Source organism: Salmo trutta, chromosome 19, assembly GCF_901001165.1.
Source record: "Salmo trutta chromosome 19, fSalTru1.1, whole genome shotgun sequence".
Taxonomy (NCBI): Eukaryota; Metazoa; Chordata; class Actinopteri; order Salmoniformes; family Salmonidae; genus Salmo; species Salmo trutta.
Genome location: NC_042975.1, coordinates 24,706,214 through 24,730,499, shown reverse-complemented (window position 1 = coordinate 24,730,499; position 24,286 = coordinate 24,706,214). Strand labels below are relative to the sequence as shown.

The window sequence follows — 24,286 nt, the reverse complement described above, 5'->3', positions numbered from 1 at the left end:
TCCACACATTTGAAGGGGTGTCCACATATTTCTGTATATATAGTGTATCAAATTATTTGAATTCTGAATGATCAACATTTCAGTTATGAAGATACAGTATGTTGGCTGTGGGGCGATTATCTAGGCTACATGGCACGAGTCCATCTTCCTGAACTGATACTCAAAACCTAAAAACTGACGTTTGGGTTTTCTGATGTGAATTCATGGTTGGATGCCAGAGTAAAGATCAACTGAGACCTGAATTAATAATGAAAATGTTATAGATACAAGAAGCTATGTTTCCAATGAATGGAACTTCAGAGTATTTTTTTTGTTGGTACATGCAGCGGGATTCATTAATAACGGCTTGCAAGATGATAACTGTGAGTTTTCATCTGTAGTTAAAACTCTGGGAAACTTATTTTCCCCAAGCCACACCATCCATATGTCACTGAATCATTCATTATAAACACAGCACACATGTTGATGAATATTCATACACCGAACCAAACAAAATCAACAGTTATGCCTAACGTGACAGAGACATTGAGATTGTTGAGTAAATGCCTCGGATATTTACCACAAAGGCATAAGCATTTCTTGAATTCTTCTTATATTATTCATTTTTCTTTCTAACAAGCAGTGAAGTAGACTATATTAAGGTGCATCTCTATTTTAGGGTTTTCTTGTGCAGTCTACAGCTTGGCTGGTTAGTGTTTTCAAAAGGCTCAGCTAGATTGGTTTGGCTTGATCCACAGCAGAGCACAGAGTGTTGGCTAATTGAGGGTTTTCAATGTTGCCTGGCTAGCCCCAGTCCCTGAACAGGACTCGCAGTCATTGGGACGAGCCTGGCAGCTATCACACCATGAATGGGAATGAAAACAGTTACAAGGAAGTAGACCTGGAGCGTCTGCAGCTTTGGGGGAACTGTCGACACCTTCCTAATAAGTGGTTATGAAACCAACCATATGAGAGGAATGAATGCAAAATGAGGAGGGACTGAACTTGAGGGCAAGTTGCAAATTAGCAATCAGAACATCTAATGAAAAATGGATGTTCAAAAGGAAGCGTCTCATTTCATACTCCCGAATTTGACTTCATTAGGCTGGAATCGTATTTGTGGTAGATTTTGGAGAGTTTGAGAAAAGACTTTGTGGGGAAAAAAGCCAACACTGATGCTCTGCAGTGAACAGGGTTTGTCTAGATCCCGTGTGAAGCACTGGATCTGGAGTCTGGCTACGTGTTCAGTAGCCATACCTCGAACATCTCGGGCCGAGTCCAAGAAGCCTGGAGAGGACAAACACACAGGGAACAACACACAAAACAGCGGGGAAAAAAGCCTTTAAAAATTAACCCTCAAACACAAAGTTCAAGACATGCATTGCATTGAAATGCACATGTTAGTTGCTGCTGATACAGGCTGTATTTTACCTGTAGTAGTCCAGTGAAATTAGCTCATGTTCAAAACAAAGATGCATGGGGTTTAATGAGAAAATACATGTTAAAGAACCGTTACTCAAACATGGCCATGTCCGAAATCTGTCTTGCCTATGACTTACTAAAACTACACACTGTACTAATTATTTTACATGCTATTTAGAATGTACTGTTTAGTAAAATTGTATGCAGTAAGCAACAAATATCAACATACTAGACTCACCCAAACTGAGGTGTTGCCATCTAATGCACAACCGTGTTGTTTTCCCGCCATTCATTCATTTTGGTACTGCGTGTCTGGTACAGTCGTGGGTATGAAAAGATTACTCTCTACCTCAAAAGCATGCATCGAATTAATACTAAATGAAAGCTGAAAAGAGTATAGCATCCAGCCATTTAAAGCATACTACAGTTCAAAATTTCACATTCTATAAAACTATATATTTTTTCACACTCAAAATGCCTTCAATTTAGAATGCAAGTCTGGGTAATCGGACATGGACATTTAAACATTTATTTTAGGTGAATAAGCCCTCACTTCCAATGATGACTTATCTAGATTTTGTTTTAAAATTGCCCTCAAACATTTTACTTTTATTACTTTAACAGCTTCAAGTCATTTTTTGTTTTCCATGTTATCATCTCATCACAAGCAATAACAAAAACAACAGCATCATCATCAACAACCAAAGGACACACACTGGATGCACAGTTTCAAGGCTGGAATAGGATGAAAACATTTTTTGAAGGGGGAATTTGTGATATTCCGTGACGAAAGGTGTCAAACCAACAGCATTCTGACAAGGCTGTTCTTTCACCCCATCCCAAAGGCCACCTGCACCACACGACATGTACGCTGACAAGTGATCAAAATGCCAAACCATGAAAGGAAGCTCTGCAATGCATGATGGGAGGCTCTCTTATTAAGATGCTAAATGCTAATTAATGAAATATGAGGGCATTGGCACTAATTTTGAGCAAGACATTGTTTGCCTAATCCGTAGCCAATATTGTTGTTAGGATATTCTACACCTTGATTATTACCTTTAGGTTTTAACATTAATACTAATTAACGCCACATATTTAAAGAACCCCTTATGTTAACTTTTCTTCCTAAAATAATTTGTTATACAACCCCTGATGTTTGCTGTATTGAAAGATTGTACAAAAACATTATTTCTTGCCAGGTGGTTTTCATGCAGTCCGTTTTAGTTTGAGACACATTAGAAATCAATAGATGAATTATTTTGTGGAACGTGCCATGATGAATATGCATGCGGAATCTCATAGATTTGATCCACAACTCTGATAAATCAAAAGGGACATGAATGGAAGATGGAGAGAGGTAGAAGGAACTGGTTCAATGATAGATGACGGAATGACAAAGAACCAATGGAATCTTTGACAGCTTTTATCACAGGAACAGCAGGTTTTTCCCATTACAGAGGGCGGTAAATAAAATCCTCGGTGACACCCAGAAAAAAAAGAGGCAGACAGATACGGAGTGAAAGGGAGGAGATAGACACTGGGGTTAGTGAGCAGTGACGAAGCAATGTTATCCAGGTGGATCATTCGTGTTAGTGGAGGACGGTGTTATAAGTTTTAGACAAGACTGTCATGTATGCACTGTTGACTTGGACTGGTTCCATTGATTGCCACTGATATATGACATTGGGAATTGTAAGTGGCTTGGGATTCTTAATTAAAGTGACTTCCTTTAATCTAGAGTAATACACCTAACCAGAAGGGAAGATGGTCCAGATACGACAATACAATCTAGAATATCAATCAAGTGAAAATAAAGCGTTAATAGTTAGTTCTATTATTATTACAAAATGTATTCAATATCTGCTCAAGTCATATGTGATAAATATAGCATCTCCCGTGATCTCAAGCAAGAGATGGTTGTGTTGCCTACTGACTTCCAGTTATCAATTTCCTCCTGCATGGTCATTGAGGGGAGTGTGAACTGGGAGGTGTTTTGACATCCACATCATCTTGATGGCTCTGGGGTGAAGTTTCCCCTAGATACAGACCTAGGATCAGATTCCCCTCCCCTAACACTAAACCTAAACATTCAAAACTGACCAAAGATCAGAGTCTAGAGTAAACTTCATCATGATGTGCCTCCTGCCCAGCCAGCCTGTTATAAAGCATTACCCGGCTAATTATTATGGAGTCAAGCATGACTTTTTAGTGAAGGAAATGCTGCAAGACATTCACACATCCTCTTTAAACGTCTAAGCTTCCAGCTACCGGCGCTGTCAAAGAAGCCAAGAGACCCATCAGCATAAGAAAGCTTCAATAATGTTATTTGAACCTGGCAACCACTAGTCCCAGGTCAACTGAGGATAAATGCTACGTTGGACATTTGCTATCTATTCTGTGTTTGTTGGAATAGCAATGGCTTGATGAACTCTATGGGCTTGTGACTGTCATACTGCATGCATATGCATTAACCTATGGTCCTGTGAATTGAATAGGGTATCAGTCGTGTGTTTAAAGCAACATCTCAGGTAGCAAGCCACCATAAAGGTCATTGAAGATTAACAGCAGTGGTTGGTGTTTGAGTGACGCTTGTTAATTTCCTCTACAATTGTAAGCTTCTTTCATAGTGGTTTGGGAACCATGTTTTAATAGGTGTCCAGTTGTGAAAACACTTCTTAAAACATGGAGCATATACCGGTGATAAGAGAGGTGTGGAAACAACACAAAACCACAACAGAGCTATAAAAGTGGAAGGGAGAAAGTGAGTGTCTGCAGGGGCTATAGGGCTAGGGGTCTATTTGAAATTTAGCATCTAATGTACATTTCCTGCAGACAGTCCATCCCACTGAACAGGATGCAGGGCGTCTTTCATGACAGGCCAAAATCTCAAAACCATCTCTGTTCAAGCCACTTCTCACCCACTTCTCACCAATAAAATAACTCCCTGATAATGTTTTATTTTAAATGTAACACTCTCTTCCTTCCTCCTCTAGTCGCTTTTGGTTTCAACTTTTATTCTTGTTGTTCACAGGGCCTCTTTCAGTACACTCTCTTGTCATCTACTTTAAAATGGTTGGATTGTCCATCTAAACCAAAGTAGGGCAGCGTGACCCAGATGTAGAATGCTGAGATAACTGCGTCTCCCTGAGACTACACACAAGAGAGGCGACTAAGTGTGTTAAGGTACTGTATATTCAGGGCCTGGCCACTTAAAATATTAGTAGTTGATGCCACATTATACTAGGTATTGTGAATATACTGTGTGTATATACAGTCCCAGTCAAAAGTTTGGACACACCTACTCATTCCACACCTACTCATTGTTATTTTTACTATTGTCTACATTGTAGAATAACAGTGAAGACATCAACACTATGAAATAACACATAGTAACCAAAAAAGTGTTAAACAAATCAAAATATATTTTAGATTTGATAATCTTTAAAGTAGCCACCCTTTGCCTTGATGATAGTTTTGCACACTCTTGGCATTCTATTAACCAGCTTCATGAGGTAGTCACCTGGAATGCATTTCAATTAACAGGTGTGCCTTGTTAAATGTTAATTTGTGGAATTTCTTTCCTTCTTAATGCATTTGAGCCAATCAGTTGTATTGTGACAAGGTAGGGGTAGTATAGAGAAGATAGCCCTAAGTCCATATTATGGCAAGACCAGCTCAAATAAGTAAAGAGAAATGACAGTCCATCATTACTTTAAGACATGAAGGTCAGTCAATGGGGAAAATTTCAAGAACTTTTACATTTTCTTCAAGTGCAGTGAAAAAACCATCAAGCGCTATGATGAAACTGGCTCTCATGAGGACCGCCACTGGAAAGGAAGACCCAGAGTTACCTCTGCTGCAGAAGGCCAGCATCCCGGAGTCGCCTCTTCACAGTCGATGTTGAGACTGGTGTTTTGTGGGTACTATTTAATGAAGCTACCAGTTGAGGACTTGTGAGGAGTTTGTTTCTCAAACTAGACACTTTAATGTACTTGTCCTCTTGCTCAGTTGTGCACCGGGGCCTCCCACTCCTCTTTCTATTCTGGTTAGAGCCAGTTTGCGCTGTTCTGTGAAGGGAGTAGTACACAGTGTTGTACGAGATCTTCAGTTTCTTGGCAATTTCTTGCATGGAATAGCCTTTAATTCTCAGAACAAGAATAGACTGACGAGTTTCAGAAGAAAGCTCTTTGTTTCTGAACATTTTGAGCCTGTAATCGAACCCACAAATGCTGATGCTCCAGATACTCAACTAGTCTAAAGAAGGCCAGTTTTATTGCTTCTTTAATCAGAACAACAGTTTTCAGCTGTGCTAACATAATTGCAAAAGGGTTTTCTAATGATCAATTAGCCTTTGAAAATGATAAACTTGGATTAGCTAACACAACGTGCCATTGGAACACAGGAGTGATGGTTGCTGATAATGGGCCTCGGTACGCCTATGTAGATATTCCATAAAAAATCTGCAATTTCCAGCTACAATAGTCATTTACAATTTGATGTTATTTTAATGTACAAAAATGTGCTTTTCTTTCAAAATCAAGGACATTTCTAAGTGACTCCAAACTTTTTAACGGTAGTGTATCTAAATAAGGTTTTTGTTGAATTTAATACATTTTAGAATAAGGCTGTAATGTAACAAAGTGGAAAAAGTCAAGGGGTCTGAATACTTTCCGAAGGCTCTGTATATATGACTATATACATCACCAAAGATCTTGTTTATTCCAATAGCAAATGTGAATCAAATATTCTCTTTGCACTTTCTGATGTAAAGCAACGCACCACATTGTTGTCTCACAGAGAATTATTCATGCACTTTTGAAGTACTTTGGAAACTTTCCCCCTCAGACTCATATCATACGGTGTAAAAACACCATAAATAGTAAGATTCTCTGTGGAGAAACATGCTTTGAGATTCTGTACAAGAAGCTAGTTTTATTCCAGGGATAATTACTGACATACGGTGTAGTGAATAACCGGGTCGCTTATAAATGAAAAGGTAATTATAAAGTGCTTATAATATTTAAACACCACTTGAACTAGAAGGAAACATTATCTCTCTCAACTGACTAATCCAGCACACTTTTCTTACACAACTCACAATCAGAATCGAACACTAAAATAGGCTTGAAATTAGGTTCTTTACCTTTACTCTAAATGCAGAACAGCGATAATGCCTTTGAATCTGACATCCTTGCACGATAGGAATATACACAGAGGTGGGCTATTCATATATACAGTAGCTGGTGTGTAATATATCATATCATTCTGCTGAGAGCTCCTGTCCTCCTTTTAGGAGGACAGGAGCATAATGCTGGCGGTGACAGAGATGCATAACCGCATGTAGATACACACGCACAATCTGGAATCAAATCTGCCCTTTGAAGAAAATGCTAATGCTGCTCAGTGTCCTTAAGATAAAGCATAGTCTTAGTCACAAATAGTTTTAGAAATACCTTGACTTGCCAAATGCATCGGGTGCCTATGTAAACATCCACATTTTTAAAGTAAAGAAACAAGGTACAAACTATACTGAACGGGATACACTGACCTAGGGATTGAGTGAGTGGATAAAAAAATAAAACTTTACTCTGAGTCCACGTATAAATCCTATTTCTTTCCTTTATAAAATGCTTTCTGCTCCAATCAATCCAATGCACACACATGCCCCTTCCGAAGGGCTAATAATTAGTACGAGTGCTGTTAGCAACACAGAGCGGAACTGCAGAGGTGCAAAGAGACTAAAGTAATTGCAGGGGAATTTGATAAGCCTCTATCCTAGTAAGAGAGATAGAGAGAGAAAAAGAGCAAAGCAGAGGAAGAGTGTGAAAGTGAGAGTAAAAGTGAAAGTGTAAAGTGGGAAAATAGTTTCTCCCCTTGGCTGAATATTGATAAGAGCTGTTAGCAGTTGTCGATAGATATTGTTTGATTGCGTTTGGATGAGAAAACATTAAATGATGCTTAACAACTGATGTGGAATTTCTAATTACATTTGTCTGGGTGAAATATGCTGAGAGATGCAGCTGCACCTGGGGTTCAGCGATCGCTGATGTTGCTGCATTTCTTTCATTGTTTGAGTAAAGCTACAGTATGACTTGGAATGGCTGGTTGTAAAGGGATATGAAAGTGTTCTAGTGGAGCGTCAGATAGAACCAGCCCTGAAACACATGCCTCCAAATGAACACTGGGTAGAGGATGAAAGAGGTGGTGGGAATTGAGTGTAATCTATGATTCACAGTGACCATGTTTGCATCAAAGTGTCAAAGTGTCGAACCCTAATAAGATCAGAAGTTAAGGGGTTGTCACGTCCTGACCCTTGGAAGAGGTCATTTTCCATACTAGAGTGGTCAGGGCGTGACAGGTGGTTGTTTTGAGTGGTTTTGGGTTTTCTGTTTATATGTGGGCTTTTTCTAGATTTCTATTTCTATGTTTTGTTTTCTATGTTTTGGCCGGGTATGGTTTCCAATCAGAGGCAGGTGTCTATCGTTGTCTCTGATTGGAAGCCATACTTAGGCAGCCTGTTTTTCCTTTGGGTTTTGTGGGTAGTTGTTTTCCGTTTTGTCAGGTTACCTCACGGAACTGTTGGCTGTCGTTTTTGTTATTTTGGTTTAAGTGTTTTCATTAATAAAGGAAATATGAGCACTTTACACGCTGCGCCTTGGTCCCCTTTCGACGACCCTTGTGACAGGGGTCAAAAAGTGACAGGGATTTTTTAGCGGATGACAGGACTTGCATCTGCTCGAATCTATCAGGGTTTTATTTTTAAATTTTTCATGTATATTGAGTTGCATTACCTGACCATCTGAATATCATACCTGGTAAATCCTGTTTAGAGGCTCCTTTAGAGGAAGAAACCATGCATGAAACCACCAGGACAGACTAGTACATGTCCACTGGCTATTACTGTTGGACTTGCTCAACGGGACTTTTGAAAGGCGTTTAGTATAATACCATGGATGAAATGGAGCTGTGCTTGCTTTTAAGTTTTATTATCAATATTCAGTTGGCAGTAGTTGGCACTCTGATTGACACATCCTGTCCACCACAGCTCGGGCCCCTGGTTCCATGCCCGTCCCTGGTCCCCAGACACCAGTACCTGCTCTCCCTCTGTGAAGAACCTCCGGCCAAAGCTCCAGGTGATGGTGGGGGTGGGGTCTCCAGAGGCCTCACAGGTCAGGGTGATCTGCTCCTCCAGCTCTGATGCAGTCTGATTGTCCAGGTAGGTGATCTTGGGTTGCACTAGAGAAAAAAAAATACAATAAATTGATGGATGCCAATGGAATATACACTGAGTGTAGAAAACATTAGGAACACCTGCTCTTTTCATGACATAGACAGACCAGGTGAATCCAGGTGAAAGCTATGAGCCCTTATTGATGTCACTGGTTAAATCCACTTCAAATCAGTGTAGCTGAAGGGGAGGAGATAGGTTAAATAATGATGTTTAAGCCTTGAGACAATTAAGACATGGATTGTGTACCATTCAAAGGGTAAATGGGCAATACAAAAGATTTAAGTAAATTTTAACGGGGAATGGTAGTAGGTGCCAGGTGCACCGATTTGAGTGTGTCAAGAACAATAACGCTGCTGTGTTTTTCCCGCTCAACAGTTTCCCATGTGTATCAAGAACGGTCCACCACTCAAAGGACATCCAGCAAACTTGACACAACTGTGGGAAGCATTGGAGTCAACATGGGCCAGCATCCCTGTGGAACGCCTTTTGAGTCCATGCCACGGCGAATTGAGGCTGTTCTGAGGTCAAAAGGGGGTGCAACTCAATATTAGGAAGGTGTTCCTAATGTTATGTGTATTGCTTGTATGCACATCGCTATAGTAAAACCAAGAAAAACATTTCAAAAGCACAAAAACGCAACGTTCTTTTACTGCAGTTAATGGGAATCATTTTACTCTTACCGAACACATTCAAGCTGACTTCCTCCTCCTTCTCCCCAGCCTTGTTCCGGGCGATGCATGTGTAATCTCCTTCATCCACTTTCTTGACATCTTTTATTATCAGCTCCGAGCCGTCGTCATTCAAGCTGTATTTATCGTCCGATTCAAGGACAATGTTGTTACTGAGGGGGGAGAGGCAGAAACACAGTTCACATCACAGACTTTTGTCTCAACAACATGAAGCTAAAAATAGTCCTCTTCAGTCTGTGACTAAGATCGGTTTGGGGGCTTTATCAAAAAGTTGAGCAGTGGGTAAACAAAAACCTTGGCTCAGAACCGTAAGTCTTTGAAGTGTCGGACCAGATCTCCACGTCAGAAATTGTACACAAAGCTTTTTTTACTTCTTTCTCTGGCTCTGCACCGTAACTATATCATGGCTGTTTTACAAAGGGACTACATCCATAAGATGGTGATAGACTGTATGATGTCAAGTTAAGGAATTTTTCGGCACCCTTGAATGAGCACTCTTTGAACTACGACATGCCTGAGCTTTCCTTGAACTCTAAATCAGACGTGCATACACTGGGTTTGGACTGCAGTCCTTCATCTGTATGCTTGTAGGAGCTTCAATCCTGAAGCGTTCTCCAAGGGATACCAAATGACAGGCCTATCAGCAGCCCATGAAATAAATGACAAATGGTGGGAGCTGCTGGCCCCCCTCCAGACACCCGACCCCACTTTTCTCCTTCCTCCTCCGGCGAGGCCAAGCCCTGATCGGATGTGTCTCCTCATCCTCCTATCCTTCTCACTCATTTAAACTCCAAGAAAAACTAGAGAAACACTACAGTAACTCTGTAGTGTTGGAATTCTTCCCCCGCTATACTAGTTGTGTCAACAACAGCTATGCTGAGTATAGATCAAACAAGAGAGCTTTGGCCATCTTCAAGGAATTAGATAAATGGAATTCATACCGTTGACCCATTTCTTCTTTTATTATGAGAATGCTTACCTTTTGTTTACAAAAAAAACAAAACATTAACTTCGATCTCCCCAACCAGCTGATACAAGCCACTTTGTTTACGCTTATGAAAGCGCTGCATCACTGCCTGGTACGGCAACTGCTCGGCCTCCGACCGCAAGGCAGTACAGAGGGTCGTGCGTACGGCCCAGTACATCCTACCATCCAGGACCTCTATATCAGGCAGTGTCAGAGGAAGGCCCTAAAAATTGTCAAAGACTCCAGCCATCCTAGTCATAGACTGTTCTCTCTGCTACCGCATGGCAAGTGGTATCGGAGCGCCAAGTCTAGGTCTCAAAGGCTTCTTAACAGCTTCTACCCCCAAGCCATAAGACTCTTGAACAGCTAATCAAATGGCTACTCAGACTATTTTCATTGTCCCCCCCCTCTTTTACACTGCTGCTACTCTTTGTTTATTATCTATGCATACTCTCTGTTAATTATCTAGTCACTTTAACTCTACCTACATGTAAATATTACCTCAAATACATTGACTAACCTGTGCCCCCGCACATTGACTCTGTACCGGTACCCCCTGTATACCCCCTGTTGAGGCCTTGGGTCTCAACCACACCCTGTGCAATTGGGTCCTGGACCTCCTGACGGGCCGCCCCAAGGTGGTGAAGGTAGCAAACAACACCTCCACTTCGCTGATCCTCAACACTGGGGCCCCGCGTGCTCAGCCCCCTCCTGAACTCATTGTTCACCTATGACTGTGGCCATGCACACCTCCAACTCAATCATCAAGTTTGCAGATGACACAACAGTAGTGGGCTTGATTACAAACAATCAGACAGCCTACATGGAGGTGAGGGCACTCGGAGAGTGGTGTCAGAAAAACAACCTCTCACTCAATGTCAACAAAACAAAGAAGATGATCGTGGACTTCAGGAAACAGCAGAGGGAGCACCCCCTATCCACATCGATGGAACAGCAGTGGACAAACTGAAATGGTCCACCCACACAGACAGTGTGGTGAAGAAGGCAGAACAGCGCCTCTTCAACCTCAGGAGGCTGGAGACATTTGGCTTGTCACCTAAAACCCTCACAAACTTTTACAGATGTACAATTGAGAGCATCCTGTCGGGCTGTATCACTGCTTGGTACGGCAACTGCACCGCCCACGCATCACCGGGGGCAAACTACCTGCCCTCCAGGACACCTACAGCACCTGATGTCACATGAAGGCTAAAAAGATCATCAAGGATAACAACCACCCGAGCCACTGCCTGTTCACCCCGTTACCATCCAGAAGGCGAGGTCAGTACAGGTGCATCAAAGCTGGGACCGAGAGACTGAAAAACAGCTTATATCCCAAGGCCATCAGACTGTTAAACAGCTATCACTAACACAGAGAGGCTACTGCCTACATACAGACTTGAAATCATTTGTCACTTTAATACATGGATCACTAGTCACTTTAATAATGCCACTTTAATAATGTTTAGCTATCTTGCATTACTCATCGCATATGTACATACTGTATTTTATACTAGAGGTCGACCGATTAATCAATGACGGCCTAGGAACGGGGGTTAACTGCCTTGTTCAGGGGCAGAACAACAGATTTTTACCTTGTCACCTCGGAGATTCGTTTTTGCAACCTTCCGCCAACGCTCTAACCACCTGCCTTACATTGCACTCCACGAGGAGCCTGCGTGGCAGGCTGACTACCTGTTACGCGAGGGCAGCAAGAAGCCAAGCTAAGTTGCTAGCTAGCATTAAACTTATCTTATAAAAAGCTATCAATCTTAACATAATCACTAGTTAACTACACATGGTTGATGATATTACTAGTTTATCTAACGTGTCCTGCATTGCATATAATCGATGCAGTGCCTGTTCATTTCTCATCGAATCACAGCCTACTTCGACAAACGGGTGATGATTTAACAAGCGCATTTGCGAAAAAAGCACTGTCGTTGCACCAATGTACCTAACCATAAACATCAATGCCTTTCTTTAAAATCAATACACAAGTATATATTTTTAAACCTGCATATTTAGTTAATATTGCCTACTAACATTAATTTCTTATAACTCGGGGAGTTGTGTCACTTCCCTTGCGTTCCGTGCAAGCAGTCAGGGTATATACAGCAGTTTGGGCCACCTGGCTCATTGCGAACTGTGAAGTCCATTTATTCCTAACAAAGGCCGTAATTAATTTGCCAGAATTGTACATAATTATGACATAACATTGAAGGTTGTGCAATGTAACAGGAATATTTAGACTTAGGGATGCCACCCGTTAGATAAAATACGGAACGGTTCCGTATTTCACTGAAATAATAAACGTTTCGTTTTCAAAATGATAGTTTCCGGATTCGACCATGTTAATGACCAAAGGCTCGTATTTCTGTGTGTTATTATGTTATAATTAAGTCTATGATTTGATAGAGCAGTCTGACTGAGCGATGGTAGGCAGCAGCAGACTCGTAAGCATTCATTCAAACAGCACCTTCGTGCGTTTGCCAGCAGCTCTTAGCAATTCTTCAGGCATTGCGCTGTTTATGACTTCAAGCCTATCAACCCCAGAGATTAGGCTGGTGTAACCGATGTGAAATGGCTAGCTAGTTGGCCGGGTGTGCGCTAATAGCTTTTCAAACGTCACTCGCTCTGAGACTTGGGAGTGGTTGTTCCCCTTGCTCTACATGGGTAACGCTGCTTCGAGGGTGGCTGTTGTCAATGTGTTCCTGGTTCGAGCCCAGGTAGGAGCGAGGAGAGGGACGGAAGCTTTTGGTCCTCGGTATCGATGTTGAAAAATCATAATCGGTCGACCTCTACTTTATACCATCTATTGCATCTTGCCTATGCCACTCTGTCATTGCCCATCCATATATTTATATGCATATATTCTTATTCCATTCCTTTACTTAGATTTGTGTGTATTAGGTAGTTCTTGTGGAATTGTTAGATTACATGTTATATTTTGCTGCACTGTCGGAACTAGAAGCATAAGCATTTCTCTACAATCGCAATAACATTTGCTAACCATGTGTGTGTGACCAATAAAAATGTATTTGATTTGATATAGACTCACTACTGTTATTTTACTGCTGCTCTTTAATTATTTGTTACTTATCTATTTTTCACTTAACACTTATTTTTCTTGAAACCGCACTGTTGGTTAAGGGCTTGTAAGAAAGCATTGCACTGTAAGGTTTACTACACCTGTTGTATTCGGCGCATGTGACAGATAACATTTGATTTGAAAGACAAGAGAGTCGGTGTGACTTACCGGGCCCAGGTGACTGTGGGTTCAGGGAAGCCGTCAGCGTCACAGGCCAGCATCGCAGACTGGTTGATGTCCGCCGTGGCATTCACCTCCGACTGCCTGGTGCGGATGCTAGGGAGCACTGAAACACAGACATACAGTAGATATAAGCATTATTCAAAGATACAGAGGTCATACGTGCGTAGGAAATTAATTATACTAATATGATACTAAGATAAGACATTGTAAGGGTGTTAAATGCTTCAAACAAGTCTTAAAATGGTTTATAATCAGATCATGATGCCCTATACTGGTTGGCTTTAAGTATGATAGGAGAAAATAAATGTTACTGTAAGCTTGTTACAGGATTGTTATTTTTTTTGATTCTGTAATGGTGTTCATAATAGCACAGTATTGGATCTATAAGTACACTATATTCTAAGTGTGCTCAGATCCAAATCCCAGGGTGAGAGCATAGGCGGAGAAAGAGGGGGTAGGGTGAGAGGGAGGATGTGGTACTCACCGTTGACGATGACCTTGATGATCTTCAGGTCAATCTCTCCCCTGGCCATAACACGAGCCTCACAGGTGTACGCCCCTTCATCCGTTTTCTTGATGCCTCGGATCTGGAGGTGGTTGTTGCCCATGATCTTAAATCGAACTGTGAACAATCGCAAGAAAAGGAAAGAGAGAAGGCTCAATCATCATTAATAATGGGTGCTGCAGGTTTAACACTGGGCAACATGGGAAGACACACATACAATGAGACTTCAGGAGGCGTGGTCTGAGTTACAGAGGAATGCTGCATTTGCCCCCTCCCAGCAGCAATATTACAATGTAAAAATAGTCATGAGTTATACATAGGTGTGGAGGGAAGATGATCTTTAGAACCACATGATACAGTCAATAACTCGCCACCAGAAAAGCTAGTGACATATAGACTCATCAAAAGAAAGCTTTACCATCCCTCCACTGGAAAAATGTTAATTTACATACAGTATGTTCATTGTTTCAATGTTTATTTAGATAATTAAGTGCTGTACTATTCACCGTGAGATTTCGTTACATTGCTCAACAGAGCATTGCCATGGCATTGTGCCTCTTATTCTATATCCTTTATATCCATACTGCAGTAAATGTGGTGAAACATGGACCATGTAAACATACAGATGCTGAAAGCAACTACTACTACTTCTTGAATTGCGTTGTCAAAGCTCTACTATGTAAATATTCTATGAATTCTCTTTACTCTGTAAGTTCAAACATCTGGCAGCCAGAGTAGAAATATTGTATAGCAACTGTGTTAAGTCAACCCTCTTCTGAAGTGGTGCCAGATGTAGATCTGGTTTAGTGAATCTGTATTTGGGCAAAAGCTTTGAATTCATTAACCAGACTTTTTAAATAGCTCTCTCTGAGCTGTGAAACACATATTACCATGAAAAAGACATGTAGTTTGAGCTATAAGCACATGCAGCTTTGATATGGAAAAAGTTAACTGGAGCAATGTGGAAAATTGTATTTACATAAGCAGTATGTGTTTCAGTCTGGGCTACAATTAGTGGTTTTCTAGTGAAAAACACATCCCTGTCCAGGGTCCAAGAAAACGCCACACACCAGAGCGCTGTGGTCACCCTGAGCCTCCCAGTGGTTGCCAGAGGGAGGGGTCCTCTAAGGTTAGAATAGTGCAGTCTGGAGAAAAACGAAATCCTTCAGAATGCCTCTCTGACAGCATCCCACTCGACTTGACTAAATCATCTAAATATGAAGCCTTCAAATATCCTTTCACAACTGACTACCACCATTTCTCTTGATCTAGAAATATCCTGTTTCCTGTCCTCACTTCATCTATTATGTCGAAACACTCAAATTACCAAAAGGCAGGGAGGGCTGTGCTCTTAAGGAGAGAGTGAATGAATGGGGGGTGAATAAAAAAAGAGCTGGCAGATATAATGAAAGCAAACAAAAAAACAGGGGAAGGGGGGGTCTCCACGACTCTAGATAGTAGGCAACCCACACATTGGCACATCGATTGTGTACAAGCCTTACCGTCTTTTGTAACCTGGATCTTTGAGCCTTTGTGCTTCCAGATGATGCTGGCGGGAGGCGAGCTGACGACGTCACAGATGATGTCAGCGTCATCCCCTTCATTAAACTCCTGTGGGGAAGGGGCGTTCTTGAAAGTTATCTTTTCTGTAGGGGAGAAGAATAGAAGTCCACTGTCAACTGCATTTCCCGAACCAGTCAACAAACTTAATAGATCAACATGTTCTATGGTGAGTGCTCCCTTTGTTACCCAGTCTATGCATTTGTCATGGCATTCCACCTGTCCATGATGGAACATACTATACAGTTAGTATAGTTGTATATTCTGTATACGCAGGTTCTCTAAATAGAGAGAAATAGTTGGATACCATTACAATGATACTAGGGCGAAGATACAATCAACAATACTGTATGAAGGAGGACAATTGAAGAAACCAAATATGCATAAAATATGCACAGACACTTAAATTACATTCTTCAAAATTACATTGTGCACGCCACATATGTACAGATAATACAGTAAGCGGATTTCATTTGGTGGTAATCCACTAAATTACAATGAATAATATCAACACTTTTCAAGGACTGAGTTTGAGAGGGAACTTACGGAAGATTTTCACGTTGACAGTGCCCTCAGACTCCTTGTCTGCATTTTTGGCCACACACTTGTAGACACCGGCATTGTCCACATCAGCATTGTAGATAGTGAGGGTGGACGAGGACTCGTCGTTGCGGTTCACGATGATGTCCTGTCTGTTCGGTAAGAGCTTCTCGCCGTTCGGGGCAAACCAATCAATGTCCTTTGCGTCTCCAACAACTGAGGAGGCAGGGTGGATGTGTGAGCAGAGTGCGAATGCACTGTTTATGTGTCTTCAGCAGTTAGTATGAATGATAACCAAATAGATAAATATGTGCTGCCTTGCGAGGTGATGCTGCATCTGAGGTATGCATTATAGCTTTTTTGGCCTAGGTTAACGGGTTTCTCTGCTGTATGAAGTCCATCTTCATACCAATATGCACAAAAGGATAACTATTTTACATATTTGCTCAGATGATGTACTACCTGAAAAAAGACTGAAATGAAAACTCTGCCATTGATATTTTGAAAGAAGGGCAAAGCAAAGTCACATTTTCAGAAATCTTTCACTCCCTCATTCATAATGGAATAAAGAAGTGTTGAAGCAAACAGTATTTTGCTGACATCTTACTGCAAAAAAAGTACACAGCTATCTACAGTTCTTTTCATCAAAAGGAAACATTGTTAAAGTGAAATGTTCTCATCTTTGTTCCATGACATATTGAGCCTTTATTTTCTCTTTGCTATTCAACAACATGATGCTGGCCTGCAGGAGTCTGTCAGTAGTGGGGGGTAACTGACCACAGTTGCAGGTCAGCATCCCGGGAAACCCATGCTATTGCAGCCATGAGAACCGCTGTAGCACCTTCACTTTCTTTAGAGTTATTTTCTATATCAAGCTGTCAAAATACTGTGGCTATTTGGGAGTTTGCAGTTATGGAGGGGATGGTATCTCTACCACACCTACCTTCGCAGAGGAAGAATTTGGACTCCCCCACGCTGATCTCTCCTTGCATCGGTGTGATCTCCACCTGCAGGGAGGCTAGAAGAGAAAAACACAGACAGAGCAGGTCTCAGAACAGTTCAAGTCAAACTGCATTTTTACATCGTCCCAATACACTTTACACACAGCAGGTCCTATAACAGGCGTGACCAAGGGGAGAGGGACAGGATGACAAAGCGGCAAAGCACAGTGAGACAAAACATGGCACACTTTAATGCATCAACAGCTTGACTGAACATCTGCTGCTGATCAACCTAAGATGAGCCGTTTCCCACCCTTCACTTTTCAATATGATGCTGCATCTATGCCGTTAATTGGATTCAGTTAACAAAGAAGTATTTTATTATTTGCAGCCTCATTTTAGTAAAAGCAGTCACACAAAAAACCCCGGGGCAGACATAGTCGTAGAGTTGGTATGCTAAGTCAACAAATGAAAACACTTCTCACCCAACATTCCCACGTCGTAGCCGTATAGGCAACAGTAGCATGTATTTAGATAACAATGTGTTAATTGTTGGCGCTCTGGCAAGGTCCCAGCATTGCTAATGCAGTAGGCAGCTCCCATCGGCTTTAGTGGGATTGTTAGTGAGGTTGGGATGATGGTAGGGGTGTGCGGGTAACATAATGAAATGTGGTGGAACAATACGTAGCCATGGCAACCACAAGTCCTGTCAAATCCACTTATTGAAAAACCTCTGTGTTGGATAGGCAGATCCTCTGACAAAATATGACAATTAGGCCCTGGCACTATCTTAAAGGACCATTAATTATATGCCTCTCAAACTTATTTTAGTTTTGAAATTACCCAGGCGTCCGGCGAGTCGATAAGATTTTATAATGGCACCTGACCGAGCTATCCCTGTGTTCTCACAATTTTTTAGTCTGACACAGTGTCCGCTCAGGAAGTGTAATGCCATAAATCAAAGCATATTAGCTTCCTAAGATGCTGCCGAATACATTTAATATTTCTGCATCAACTAAAGCGGGTGACAGAGATGAGATTTAGAATGTACCGGAGAGAAGCAGCTGGTGTTTGTTCTCTTCAGCTCTGCTGGATAAATTAAAGAGGAATCAACTTCCAACTTGGTGAGAGACAGGAGAGACATACTCCAAAGTTCAGGACAGCATACCTTAAAGATGTACATCTTCTTAACCCAAGGTGTGCCTGGACAACGGCAGAAGAATCTTTCTTAAAAATTCTCCGATATGGCCTATTTTAAAACGTTTCTCTTACCAAATCAGGTCTGGTACTCTCTCTGCCATGATCTGTGCCTCAAGAGCAGGGGTGAAAGTAGGCATGTCTGGTCCGGTACAGCATCCTGGCAAAATAAATAGTGGGAGCACACCATACCGTGGACACACCATACCCACCATTAGTGGGACTATCATTTGTTTCTCAACAGGACCATGACACAACACACCTCCAGGCTGTGTACGGGCTATTTGACCAAGAAGGAGAATGATGGAGCGCTGCATCAGATGACCTGGCCTCCTCATCACCCAACCTCAACCCAAATGAGATGGTTTGGGATGAGTTGGACCGCAGAGTGAAGGAAAAGCAGCCAGCAAGTGCTCAGCATATGTGGGAACTCCTTCAAGACTGTTGGAAAAACATTCCAGGGGAAGCTGGTTGAGAGAATGCCAAGAGTGTGCAAAGCTGTCATCAAGGCAAAGGGTGGCTAATTTGAAGAACCTAAAATATATAATATATTTTGATATGTTTAACACTTTTTTTGTTTACTACATGATTCCATATGTGTTTTTATATAGTTTTGATGTCTTCACTATTATTCTATAATGTAGAAAATAGTAAAACAAAGAAAAACCTTTGAATGAGTAGGTGTGTTCAAACTTTTGACTGGTACTGTATGTATACATACACGTCTCTTTTAAATATATTTCCCTTTATTATTTTCCCCTAACCATACCACCCCTCCCCTAATTGGAGTAAATTAATAGACAACAACACTTAGGCTTCTACTTCCAGCTCATACATACTATATCAATTTTATGGACACAATGTATTTTACAATAGGTATCTTTTGTTTGTTTATAATTGAATCCTTCAGCTACCGTCAACGCCTCCTATCTCTCTGAAGCCCATCCAGTTTGATTTCTATTTTGTTATATATTTTTAATAACTGTGCTGTTTCACAAAAGTTCTGAATCTACATACATTTTACGGACACAGTATATTTTACATCAGTTATCTTGTTGTTTTTAATCCCACCCTTCAGCTCCACTCAACCCCTCCCATATACTTTTTATTAATCACAATATTATTTAATACATTTTGGTCTTTAATGCAGGGTCAACAGACAAGTTCCTTACTTTTCCTCCCTTCCACTTGCCTCTTCCACTTTTGTGCTAATGCTTCAATTAGTTGGTTGTAATTTTGGGTAGAGCTGACATTTCCATATATTTTTTGTATATTTTTTAGTATCAATTAGTATATTTGAGTTTAACCACAATATTGTTTGTATTATTTGTTCTGTCTTTTCTGGTGGATTAAACTGAAATTGCAACCAACTTTCTATGGCTTGTTTTAAAATTAGCGATATATTGGAGATTATTTAATTTTCAAATAACCAAAAGTTAGTGGCCTTTTTCCATTTAAAACCTTTCTTAATCTGTTAGAGAACCAGTTCGGATTTAAATATAACTTTTGTATAACTGATGCCTTTAGATAGCGGTTTAATGCTTTAATATTTAATAATTTCTGCCCTCTGAATTCACATTCATTATATAAATAGGCCCGTTTAATTTTGTCTTTCTTGCCGTTCCAAATAAAATTGAATATTTTTTGCTCATATAATTAAAGAAACTGGTTGCTAGGTGTAGGCAAGACCATTAGCATATAGGTAAACTGGGATATGACTAAAGAGTTTTAATTTTTTTTTATTTGATTGAATATCCGAAACATACAATATACTTGCAGTGAAGCCGCTCAACAATTACATCATACCAGTCACCCAACAGACTCCCATTCAGAGCGACACACAGAAACATCCAGGGTCAATGTCCTGCTCAAGGGCACGTTGACAGATCTCCCACCAGGCCAAAAAACGTGAACCCGAAACCTCCAAGATCCCCCCAATAGCTGTCCCTCAACCATTTGAGACCCCTACCACAGTCCCCCCCCCCAAGAAGAAAAATTACAATTAATTCCATTCCCCACCCCCAAGAACCCCCCAATGCACCAACAAACAAGAGAATTAACTAAAGAGAAAAAAGAGAAAGACAGAAAACAGCAAAGAATGCAAAAAAAATTACAAATAATAATACATTTAAAACAAAGGACATCAAGGACAACTAAAATCATAACAGCAATGCCAACTGTATATGTTTGGGTGCATGTCTGCCACTATTACATGTATGTGTGTGTTATTGTATGTGTTTATTTGAATGAGAGTGTGTGTGTATATGCATGTGTACAAACACCTGCACGGCATCAGCCTTAGGCAAACCGGCATTGGTTGTAAAAACACTGCCCCTCAGTGTCATTCAAACCTACTTTTTATTATGTTTTATTTTTACTTTAATTTTTTTACTTTTATCTTTGACCATCATTCTATCTCCCGCACAGCAACTCCACTCCCACTTGTCTCCAATTCCACATCGCAACCCTCAGCTTCCCTCAGCCCATCCCATCTATCTCTGCTGGCCACTCACTTCAGGTTTCTACGCAACACATATCTTTCAACTATGCTGTGATGTTTAACGTACAATTTCAATCTATCTAATCGAATAGAATCCACAGAAAGCGAGTTGAAGATAAATACTTTTACTAAGAGTATTAGTAATTGACTGACCCGGTCTCTCCAGATCTCCTAACAGTACTATTTCTAGGGTCCATTTTAGATCAATGCTTTGCATTTTCAGCCATTCCTGAACCTGAGACCAGAAACAGGCTACCTGAGGGCAATACCAAAATAAATGGTCTATTGATTCTGTATCCTCACAACAAAATCTGCAGAGCTTCGATGATTTTATGCCGCCAAATATTCAACATTTTGTTGGTGGCAAGAATTCTATATAATAATTTTAGCTGAAAAGCATGAAGTCTTGAATCTTGCATTGCTTTATATATCAACTCATACACCCTGTATCATGGAATCGGTGCATCAAAAATCTCTTCCCAAGTATTTTGCAATACGTATGGCACAGTTATCAACATACTGGTCCTCAAATGAAACTGGTATACTTTCCTATTTATTCTACTTTTATTCCCCCGCCAGTTTTGATCCTTTATATTGGGCAGACAGACCAGTTCCCTACCTCATCCCGCTGCCACCTGCCTCCTCCATTTTTGGGGTATTGCTGTAATCAATTGGTTGTACTCTTGGATTGAGCAGACCTTCCCGTACAATTGTGATAACTCCATAAAGGACATAACTCTACCATTCCAATTTCCAACATCATTTAAAAACAAAATACCCTTTTCAAACATCTTTCCCATAAATACAGGTATTTTATCAACCAGCACATTTGAGTTCAGCCATATTATTTGTTGTAATATTTGTTCTATCTTTTCAGGGGGATGAAATTGTAGCCAGCTCTGCAATGCTTGTTTGAAAAAGAGAGATACTTTGAAAAAAGTCCTTTTTGAAATTATAATTTTCAATTAACCGAAAATGAGACATGGCAATCTGCACAAAGGCAAAAAGGCAATTTTTAAACAATGTAATCTACTTGAGAACCATTTAGGGTTCAAGTAAAACTTTTGAATGAGTGAAGCTTTTAGAGAGAGGTTTAGTGCTTTTATATTTAATAATCTCAACCCACCCAATTCATATTCATTACATAGATATGCACGTTTAATTTTGTCTGGTTTAGCTTCCCAGATAAAGTTAAATATTTTTTGCTCATATGATTTCAAAAACGAATCATCAGGAGTAGGCAGCACCATAAGTAAGTGAGTAAACAGATATGACTAAGGAGTTAATCAGGGCAATTTGTCCATAAATAGACAGGTATTTACCTCTCCATGGTCGCAGGGTCTTGTCTGTTTTAAGTTTTCTATTGAAATTCATTGTGGAACGCTTACTTATATATTTTGTGATATGAATACCAAATATGTCTACTTCACCATCAGCCCATTTTATAGGTAAACTGCAGGGTAATGTAAAAGTTGTATTTTTTAAAGATCCAATACGTAACATTGTACAATATTGTACATAATTTGGTTTTAGTCCAGAGAGTACAGAAAAGTTATCTAGATCTTCAATGACACATTGCAGGGATCTAGCTTGTGGACTTAATATAAAACTTGAGTCATCGGCATACATGGACACCTTTGTTTTTAAGCCTTGGATTTCTAATCCTCTGTTGTTATTGGATCTGATTTTAATAGCTAGCATTTTGATGGCCATAACGAATAGATGTGGTGACAGCGGACACCCTTGTTAACTCCTCTTGACAATTCAAAACTCTCTGAGAAGTAGCCGTTATTTACTATTTTATACCTGGGGTTGCTATACATTATTTTTACCCATTTTATAAGAGAATTACCAAAATTGAAAATAATCTGGGCATAACTAAAGTTAATCAGTGTGATTTTTCCACAAATAGAAAGGTACTTTCCTTTCCATGGTCGTAAAATATTACATATTTTTGCTAACTTTCTATAAAAATGTATTGTAGTAAGATCATTTATTTCTTGTATATTATGTAGCATTCAGGTAGCGTTCTACTGGCAACCGCCAAACCCAGATTTGTCCGTCGGACTGCCAGATTGTGAAGCGTGATTCATCACTCCAGAGAACGCGTTTCCACTGCTCCAGAATCCAAATGGCGGTGAGCTTCACACCACTCCAGCTGATGCTTGGCATTGCGCATGGTGATCTTAGGCTTGTGTGCGGCTGCTCGGCCATGGAAACCCATTCATGAAGCTCCCGACGAACAGTTCTTGTGCAATTTGGAATTTGGTAGTGAGTGTTGCAACCGGAGACAGACCATTTTTACGCACTGCCCGCTTCAGCACTTGGCAGTCCCGTTCTGTGAGCTTCTGTGGCCTAACCTTTGTTGCTCCTCAATGTTTCCACTTCACAATAACAGCACTTACATTTGACCAAGGCAGCTCTAGCAGGGCATAAAATTTGACGAAATGACTCGTTGGAAAGGTGGCATTCTGTGACGTTGCCACGTTGAGTCACTGAGCTCTTCAGTAAGGCCATTCTACTGCCAATATTTGTTTATGGAGATTGCATTGCTGTATGCTCGATTTTATACACCAGTCAGCAACGGGTGTGGCTGAAATAGTTGAATCCACTAATTTGAAGGGGTGTCCACAAACTTTTGTGTATATAGTGTAAGTATATCAGTCCTGTAAGATTAAAGAATTAGGCATGGCACGTTGCACAAGCCCTGCATTTTTAAAATGGCTATATATGGGAATTTGCCAATGTTTAGAGCACCACCATTAGGTAAAAGTTCCGATTTTTTTGGGTAACATATTATTTTGTATATAGTGTATCAATGGATAGGGAGATATTGTAAATATATCCCGTCTGATTCCCAGTTTGTCCACTAGATAGCAGCAGGAGATCACATGACGTCTCTTGGCCGCTTGAAACCAGTTGCGCCTGGTTTGGATAGTGAGTGTCAACATGACAAAGCGTATTTTCAAGACTGATATCTAAAAATGACCTTAGCAATCAGGGCTTTCAAGTTATGGAATTTGTTGTTTCGAAATAAGTAGGTGAGGAAACTAAACTTATTTTCCCATTCACTTTTCCTATTGTAAACGACGAGCTAGATCAACGGCGCATGTGGAGGGAGAAGGAAATGCATTGCTTTACAATGACCATCAGGATGTACTCATTCCATGCATACTAAATATGACCATAGCGCATGATTTATGGCCTTTATGGTGGTGGTGGGGGGGTTCATATGACATTGCCAGTAGTAAGATTTGAGTTTGATTTCCAAAACGACAATGGCTGTAGCTTTCAAATCATAAGTCACTTTCTATTTTCTGACCCCCAGAAATTAGCCTGGACAGGGTCCAAAACAATCACTCAGAGTTTAACAGGTTATACCAACTGGCAACACGTACAAGCTAATGCTAAAGCTAACAACAAAAGTCGACTGGTAGGGACCACACACTGGTGGTCGTCAGTGCTGTGCTTTTTAAAC

General features: G+C 40.6%; 1 protein-coding gene across 21 annotated transcripts in view; it reads right to left on the bottom strand.

Annotated features, from left to right (window-relative positions):
- LOC115154191 (neural cell adhesion molecule 1) overlaps positions 1–24,286 on the bottom strand; it is a 311,150-nt gene that overhangs the window by 58,666 nt on the left and 228,198 nt on the right. For 13 of the 21 annotated variants that reach the window (XM_029700160.1, XM_029700156.1, XM_029700157.1 and 10 more), the window contains exons 2-9: positions 17,114–17,188; positions 16,177–16,386; positions 15,573–15,716; positions 14,050–14,187; positions 13,551–13,668; positions 9,316–9,476; positions 8,498–8,640; positions 1,237–1,266 (exon numbers count right to left, since the gene is read on the bottom strand). In XM_029700160.1, the coding sequence (XP_029556020.1) occupies positions 1,237–1,266; positions 8,498–8,640; positions 9,316–9,476; positions 13,551–13,668; positions 14,050–14,187; positions 15,573–15,716; positions 16,177–16,386; positions 17,114–17,188 (1,019 nt within the window). The remainder of the gene's footprint in view (positions 1–1,236; positions 1,267–8,497; positions 8,641–9,315; positions 9,477–13,550; positions 13,669–14,049; positions 14,188–15,572; positions 15,717–16,176; positions 16,387–17,113; positions 17,189–24,286) is intronic. The other 8 variants (XM_029700162.1, XM_029700167.1, XM_029700168.1 and 5 more) reach the window with 1 other exon arrangement.